Source organism: Chinchilla lanigera, unplaced genomic scaffold, assembly GCF_000276665.1.
Source record: "Chinchilla lanigera isolate Chin_1 unplaced genomic scaffold, ChiLan1.0 scaffold00058, whole genome shotgun sequence".
Lineage (NCBI taxonomy): Eukaryota > Metazoa > Chordata > Mammalia > Rodentia > Chinchillidae > Chinchilla > Chinchilla lanigera.
The window spans coordinates 5,311,235-5,320,110 of NW_004955459.1; the positions used below are offsets into that span (position 1 = coordinate 5,311,235).

The following is an 8,876-nucleotide window of genomic DNA, read 5'->3' on the forward strand; positions in this document are numbered from 1 at the left end:
GAGTTGAGCCTCATTATGTGGACCTCTCTAGCTTCTCTACACTTTCAGTTCTTTCTAAATCATATTCTTTTGTACATTCTCATTTAGCAGCTCTAAGGAGGGTAACTGGTGTCCTAAGTTCACCAAAACCACTGACATTTACCTATCCCTGTCTCAGTTTCTCAGCTTTTAATGATTCTGCACTTTCTTCTTATGAAACATTTTAGTTTCTGGTTTCCAAATTACATAATTCATTCCATTCTTCCATGGACACTTCTAAGGCCATTTGTCCAGTGTTTACTCTTCAGTCAACCCGATGCTCCCAGCTCTAACTTCTACTTAGAAATTCCTATCCAAACAAGTTTCTATACCTACACACAGCTATCCATATACATATGCATGTATTTCCCAAGTGTTCTGCAGACCAGACTGCTCCTGATCTGCCATCTGTCTGTCATCTACATTTAATGCTTATTTGGAATTTGACATAATCTCAGAATCTCAGTCTCCACATCTCTCTTTCTCACTTTTTTAGCTACCATTTCCCAAAAGAAAATCAAAATTCTGCTACCATCCATTCATTGTATAAACCAAAAATCTAATCTAACTAATTCTGTCCTCTCTTTCATAGTCACTTTCCAATTCATTAGCTGGTCCCTTTGACTGTATCTGAACTGAGCTAGTTTTCTAATATCTACTATTACTACAGTCCTGGTCTAAGCCAGTGTCACCTTCCCAGGTTTCTGAAATGGCTCTAACTGTTCTCTCTCCTCCCTTCCTGTTCCTCGATGGTCCACTGGACGGTTTTTCAGAAAGTACATCTGATAGTTAACTCCTCTGTGCAAAATCCCTAGCAGTTTTTTATTTCTGTTTGTTCACCAAATGCTCATGGATAAAAGTCTTAACAAACAACACATGAAGTAGGTTCTGCTGCATAGCAGTCTATGTTTGGACTTTCACACACATAGAGTCAGTGCGGGTCAGACTTCTCCCTGGGAAGAAGGCATTGGCCAGGTGAGATAAGAGGTGTTACTGTTGTGGTTTCTGATTATGGCTTGCTGCAGGGTTCCTGTAGAAGGCTAAAGCCAACTGGTTCCAGAACCCTGAACTTGACTTCTCACCGCATCAAAGAACTTGCTCTTGTACACTTCTGAGCCAGAAGTGTAGCCTAGGATAACTCATCTGAGTGATGAGAGGGCCCAGGACAGCACTTTAGCTATGTCAGAATCAATAAACTCAGGGAGTAAGAGTTTCACGTTTCTCCAGGAAACCCACAGGTCATATTGTATGGAAGTTAATGGACTAAGGAAAAAAATGGAGATCAGTGATTAATTGTTTGACTGTTTCATTAATCCAAAACAACACAGCCAGACGCATTTGTCTTCCACACAAAATCATACAAAAGTCTCTCTTTATTAAATATACAGTATTTACAGTTTAAGTCTTTCCTCTGTACAACAATAACCATAGAAAACAAAGAAATCTAAGGCTAGCTTTAATTTTTCCCATACAGTGTATTAAGACATGTTATGTGACCTACAAAACCGACTTGGAATGAGGCAACATCACTTGGGTTTCTGTTATAGGAACAAAAATTAGAAAATCCAAAGGGAGACTCCAGCAGATCCACAAAGGAGATGGCCTGTTTTGCTGTTTTGTGCTTTCACTGCATATACATATTTATGTATATATATATTTGGGGGGCATGTTGATTATTTACTTAGAACTAATTTGCCTTGCCCTCTCATTCCTCAGAAAAGAAGGACCCAAACATATCAGAAGGAGACCAGTTTCTCATTTGAAACAGACACTATAATGTTCTATTTTCAGGACTGAGAAGTTACATTCCATGAACTAAATTTGAATTGTTTCCTGTTTTAATAAGCAAGGTTTTACTGGAATATGACCATGTTCCTTCATTTATATACAGCCGATTTCTGGTCCTAGGCTAGTTGGCCAGCAGAAGTGTCTGCTCAGGACACTATGGGAGATCAGATTGCCTATCAACTTGCCAGATGGAGAAGACAAAAGTTCTTGATCCCAGTCTTCACCAAACGCAAAGTCCCTCTCACAATATGAAGATATTACTTTAAGCAAGGTTTGGTATTTTTTGCAAGAATATTTAAGGCAGAACAAGTTTATACTTCAATGCTGCCTCTCAAAGAGAAGAGACTATGTTAATAGCTCATGTAAAACCTTTGGAATAGGACTTGATTATAGTGTAAAAGGATGATTAGGCAGATGTCCATGCATATCCCACAAAGTTGTACTGAATGTTACTATTTGTTGGACACCTTTCAAAGAGGCCACAGGACAATGCAGTGCTCCATCTACACGTCCAGAGCATTTTACCATGCCCTGTGTGGCTACTACTGGGATCAGTACTCTATGATACTAATGAATGTAAGAAGAGGCTGTAAGCACTAATCAGTTTGTATAACTTTTGGTCAATGACATAGGACTATTCCCCTAGTTTAATCATGTTATTTTGGAAAGAATTTTCCTGTGTCACTGGGAAGAATTGAGTGAAACATCTAGTTTCCAGGTAAGGTAATAAGTTGGCAGGCCGGAGCATGCAATGTGAAGGCTGGAGAGCATTTTGTCTTATCATTATGACTTGTGCAGTGGGTGGAAGGACCATGGAAGGATACAGAAAAACATATTAGATTGACTCCAGGATCACAGGGTTTCTACCCAGGGGCATTCTTATTCAGGACTGTAGACTTAAGTAGTTTTTGATAGTTTATTTTCCTTAAATTTCTATTAGGTGCTTCTCCTGGGCAGTTTAAATACTTGGTGACAGTTAGTGGTGACAGTCCTGAAGCACCCTGGAAAAATCCTACTGAAGTAGAAATATTGAAAAAAAAGTCATTGGAGTAGGGCTTGGAAGGATCAAAATGGCACCCACAGTGAGTAGAGCATTCCACAAGTAAAGCCCATGATATTGCCTCTTCCCTCATGTGTGGAACAATGGTCCAAATCCATAAGATACTCCTGAGTTAGGAGCCAGAAAAGTGAGAAGAGAAATCACTGTGAATTTATGCTGTGAGCATTGTCTCCGACAGCCACTGACTGCTGCAATGAGTCCCCTCTCTCTCCTGGACGTGTTGCTAGCAGGTCTGCTCCAAATTCTAAAACCTTAACCTGTGCTCCTTTCAGTTCAGTAACTTTGTAAGCCCTAAACTTTACAAAAGACAAGACAGCCCACTTACAAATACAATGTTTCACTGGAAAATGCGCTTTTCTATACTTCCTCAGAGTACCTTACTACAAAGTAAAAGGAAAAAAACCACTCGAAAATACCAAAACAGGTAATTATTAAAACTTTATATGAAGAATTCAAATAATAGTCAAACCAAAATACAAAGTGGGAATGTTTCTGTCCCTACTGAACAGACATGTGTGTAAACTCCCGGGAAATGCTTGGGTTAAGAACCTTACTTTTACTGTCTCTCTCTCGTGTGTGTGTGTGTGTGTGTGTGTGTGTGTGTGTGTGTGTGTTTTACTTTTCCCCTCTAGGTGGTTTAATTATTTGGACTTTGTGAACACAAAGATGAGAACTACAAACAACTAAAATCTGCAAACTTGATGGCTTCACAAGTAAGAGTGGGTGAGTGGATAGGAGTACAGATTAAGAAACAATCCAAGAACAGATGATTGAAGTAACTCAGTTATAGTGTGTGCTTTTAAAGGAAATATGTTCACATTTTGTAAGAGATATGAAAGAACACTCAGTTATCCTCCAAGTATTCCCAAAGTTATCTCCTGTACCATCTTCTAGGAATCTCCTTTGCCATTTTCAGGAACACTGATCTTATCAATTTATTTCATCTACAACTGGCCTGCAGGAAATTGAGGACTAAGTTTAGCCGAGCCTTTAGCTTAAGGAAGAATGAGTGGTAGAGTGATACAGGTACCTCCAAAAGCTTTTTACAGGCTGGTGTTGTAATAAATGCTTGATGGATTATAGCATTGGGGAACTTCAAAAGAAACCAAGGAAGACAGGGGACACACTGTCAAACTTTGTCTAACAAAGGATTCACAAAGCATGATTCCTATATCCCTGAATATCTTGGAGAAGATACTGTGTACCTTCCCAGTGCAAGTGTTCTAACTGAATTAATGCGGTGCCGAAAGGGGCATGCATGAACGTCAGGATTGGAAGGTTCACGACAGGCATAGAACGAAGATCTCATTTAAGTGAACAACATTTTTAGGCAGTCATTCTCTCAAGGATAGACTCATCTTGTTCTCAGAGATTTCCTTAAGATGACTCAGCAGGTCTAAGGAAGACTGGAGCAAGTGCTGGACTACCACAAGCCTCCTTAGGATCATCCAGAGAGACAGTGGCATGTAATCACATAAATGGGTCAACAAAAGAACTGAAAAAAATAGAAGGGATGCAGAAACAGTCTGATAGTATGAATCTCAGATAGAATCCCAAGACCTCACTTAGGTCAGATGCAGGAGAAGGAAGTCTTAAAATTTACCAGCAAGAACTGAAGCAGGAAGTTACAGAATTCAGCTTCCTTCAAACTATGTCCGAGGGAAAGGCCATTTATTCTTGCTGTCCCAACAAACAATTCACTTCCTTCTATAGAAATATATATTCATAGATAGATATGTTTTGAAGAGAAGAAACAAAATAGTTCATTAGAGGTGGAAGTAATAAATTAAGTATAAAATTATATGTATTATCCACAAATTTGTTGGTTTCATGAAGTCTCCAGCAAGTACTGTATAAAATATTTTGGAGGATGTCAGCTCTGTGTTCCATAGCATTTTATGTCCACTACTGCTACAACAGTATGAATGTCTTGTGCTAGACTTTAAATTTCTCAAGGGCAAGACCAAGGTATAGTTTCTATCTATATACCCAGTGCCCAAGACAACTGTTGGAGTAGTGGGCAGTCAGTATATATTTGATGAACAAACACAGAAGGAACAGAACAGTCTATTCATTTTGTCCACCACAGTGGGCATGATTGTGACAGAAAGCAAAAGTCAGGTTAATACCACCTCTGTTGTTACTAAAGAGAACAAAAATCACTTTAAAATATTAGCCACAAGATCCTTAAAATAAATCTCCAATGCGTAGTTGAGACTAAACAGAAGAGGGTAAACTATTCATAAAAATATATCTAGAGAAATGACAAGTATCTATTTCTCTAGATGAATTCTCATAGAAATCATGGCAAGCTGGCCTATAGACACAATGAATGATGTAGTCAATATAAAATATATTTTAGGGTACACAAATACACTGTCACTTGTATAAATTGATCTGTTTAGTGGAAATAATATTAATGAAACAGCTCCCTTAGAATGTGAAATTGAACAACAGGTATTTTTGGTTTTACTGTAAAGTGATCATTTTCCATATTTTTTTGTAAATAGCAGTTACCAGAGCCTGAGTGTTAAAGAGGAGGAGATTATGGAGGTCTACATGGTCCAGGAACATGCAGTCAGGACATTTGAATACCATGGAGAAAAAAGGTTACTAAAGGATTCAAATGGTCTCAAAATATAGTTGTAGATTATGGTTTCTTGATCATGGAAACACACAATCAAATAATTACATAAAACTAAATAGATCATGGTACTGCTGAGGAAAAACATGCAGAATGAGCACTTATTTCCCATTTTAGGTGTGTTTTGTTTAGAAGGTGCAGCTTACTTGCTTTTCAAATATATCTCATAAAAGTCATAGTGTTTTCTGGGTTGTGGCATAACCTAACCCTGTGAAGATAATTCAGATTTAGCCCTGAGACCAAGTACAACAGTGAGATGCAGACTGCACTGTCTTGGGATTCTCAGGCGTAGTGAGCTTGTGGGTGCAGTCTGCATAAGCAGAGAGGACACTGGTGTAGTCTGTGGTGAGGACCTGGGAAGTGTGCAGCTTCCCCAAATCCTCCTCCCAACAGGAATCTCTCCAAGAATCTATGAGTAGATGAGACAGCAAATTCTCTGAGAGGCCTTTACTAGTCCTCCCATTCTGCTATCAGCACCATGTCGGCAAAATATGGCCATGGCTTCTCAGAAACTTGAATAAGGAAATGTTCCAATTTTACTACTCATACTTTCTTTTTCTGTTCCATTTCATTAATGGAGATGTTTTGGGCTAAACACACTACATTTCATGGTGACTTTTATTTCATGTGCCAAAGGAATATGTAGCCTAACAAAAAGCTGACTTATCGCAGCCTTTTTATAGAAATAGAAAATTCAAAAGTGAAAACTGGGAAAGGGCAAGAAAGGGCAAGGGGACGCCATATATAAAGAGATTTGCTATGCAGTCATTCATCTTAGTAAAGTAGAAAAATTTTAAAAATGGATTCTTGCTAGAGTCAGTTGAAAATAAATTTACTAGAAAAGGATAATTATATCCCAAAGGATGGAGTGACTGAGAATCCACAGCAAATTTTCAGGAAAGAATGTGTATTTAGAAATTTTAGAATTAAGAAATGCAGTAACCAACTCAATCCTCATGTCACAAGCTCTGTAACTGGAAGAAATGGAATGGAGCTAGTAGGTTTCTCCCCGTGAGCCTCCTCATCCAGGGCAAGTCGGAGTCAGAGGGGAGAGCAATGTTAACAGCAAGGTGAACGGCACTGGTCAGCTGCCATGGCTGGCTAACAGTGATGTAATCGCTCTGAAAATCTACTTTGTAAAGAGAATCACTGAGTACTTCTACATCTGTAGATTATTCTGTTGAAATTTCCAGCACTTTGGAACATTCATACTATTTTCCCCTGATCTTTTTTTTTATCCAAAGTGGTGAGGGGCAAAATCAGGCTTATTGGACAACAAAATCACCAGAGTTCCTGCTACCACCCACAGGGAAACACCAGAGGCCTTTTGGGAACAATGAATCCCACACTTCTGCCATCAAAAGGGACAAAGAGCATGAGCTTTTCCTACCACCTCACCTGGGAAAGCAAGTCTAACGAAAACGATGTGTAAAATGGCTACTTTTACACACTCACCATGTAACAGATTTGAAAATGTGATATGAGAATCTAAGGGCTTCTCTAAAATCAAGCAGTGGGTCAGCTGGAGGTGACCATCGTATCACATATATCAGAGGCTCCTGAAACTCTTAGACAACAGCTATGGATACAAGTTGATTCACCCTGTCTGTTCTAAAATGTGAAGCCTGCAAATTCATATTCACTTTCTTTACTAGATCTCCCCTGAGTGGATGGAAGGGAAGAAATCTGTTTAGTGCTTCTCTTTCTTCATGAAGTTCTTTTTTCATTTTATTATAAGCTGAGTTCAGAGGATTTAAGCCTTTTCATGGAACCAGAAACTATTTTAGATTTTTATTTAAATGTATTTACCCTGCAGCAACTTACAAGTATATGTCTATACTTATTTTTTACCTCAGTATAATAATCCCAAGAATAACCTAGCTATTATATGTTAGAAAATTGGAGGAAGGCTATTTTGAAGTTAGGGAACATCTACTTCCTAGCAGCTTTCTTTACCCCTTATCTTCAAGCTACTATTCAATGCTTCCCCTAGGTTGATGCTATTGTGTGCTGGTCTACAGTGTTGGCGCCAGGAGACAGTAGTAAGAAAAGAGCAAAGTAATTGGTTGCTACTATTACAAGCCTATATTTGAAAATACCCAGGTGGTAAAAGTCATAGTAAATAAAAAAAACAAAAAACAAACAGTGGATGAGTTGGGGCAAAGAGCTGCTTGCAGTAAAGAAATGAGATCAAAAGAAACGCACCTGTCTTGTGCTTCATAAAATGCTACCAAAGTGAGCCAGGCCTGCAGGGTAGGTATCGCTCTGCCCTGGATTTCCCGGTGCAAATGGACTTGAGAATTGGGGGATATCAGGGATGGCTGTTAAATGCTTATGTCACAAAACTCAAGCTCAAAGTGAGACCACGAGACAGAGTGAGTGAAAAACTGGGAGTGAATTTGAGGAACGGGAACACAAAGCTGAATGTGCCCATGTGCGCACGCGTGTCTCTTCCTTGTGAAAAACAGTAAAGTCTGTGCCTTGAGTGGTCACTTTCACCACAGTGCACGTGGCAGAGAGGAAGGAGTCACCATAGCCGCCTGGTGTCCTGAGCTGAGTCAAGTGGATCAATGCTGTGGTGGATGCAAACAACAAGCGATTAAGAGAAAGAGGACAACAAAAATTAAAGTACAGGAGAGAGAGGAGAAAAAGTTCACAATTACAAAAGGACTCTTGAGTGACCCTGCAGTTTCTCAGATGAAATATTCCCTTTTGCACTCGCTCACTGTGTTTTGCAAGTCAATCTCATTCCTGAAGGAGCTGTCCAAGTTCTCAGGATACTCCTTTTCCTTCATCTGGTTGGTGCGGTGGGACTGCTTATGCTGGTACAGGAAGCGGATCATTACGCCCACTGTGCAGAAGGTGACAAAGATCACCACCGCTATCACTCCTGTGGAAAGGAGGAGGGGAGAGAACATGACAGTCACAGGTCATTGCTTAAGAGAAAAGATGCAGCACAGACAAGAAGTCCACTGAAAAACTGAAACAAACACGACTTTGTCACCCATCTAATAAACAAGATTGTTAATATGCCTTCACTCTGCAATTATACAATTTAAAACCTCTTCTTTCGAAACAGTGCCAGAAAAAAGCCAGGTTAAACCTTAGCAGGTTTTATTGAATAGTCAAAATATCATCTTACAAAAATGCGTTTGGAATAGCAAAGGGCCTCTGTTTTTGTTTGTTATGTTTTTTTTTTTTTTTTTTTTTTTTTTTTTTTTTGGTACCGGGAACCGAACTCACGACCTTGCGCTTGCGAGGCAGGCGCTTTTGCGGTCCTCACTTGTCTTTTTAAAAATAGATGTTTATTGTCCATCTCCTTTCACTAGAACCAAGGTTCCAAAAGAGAGGAAAGGGTTTTTTTTT

General features: G+C 39.2%; 1 protein-coding gene across 1 annotated transcript in view; it reads right to left on the reverse strand.

The window, feature by feature from the left end:
• Nucleotides 1-1,359: 1,359 nt before the first annotated feature.
• Nucleotides 1,360-8,876, reverse strand: part of Cntnap5 (contactin associated protein-like 5) — an 809,758-nt gene continuing 802,241 nt past the window's right edge. The window contains exon 24 of the mRNA XM_013521091.1: nucleotides 1,360-8,400. Coding sequence (XP_013376545.1) covers nucleotides 8,204-8,400 — 197 coding nt within the window. The 3' untranslated portion in view covers nucleotides 1,360-8,203. The remainder of the gene's footprint in view (nucleotides 8,401-8,876) is intronic.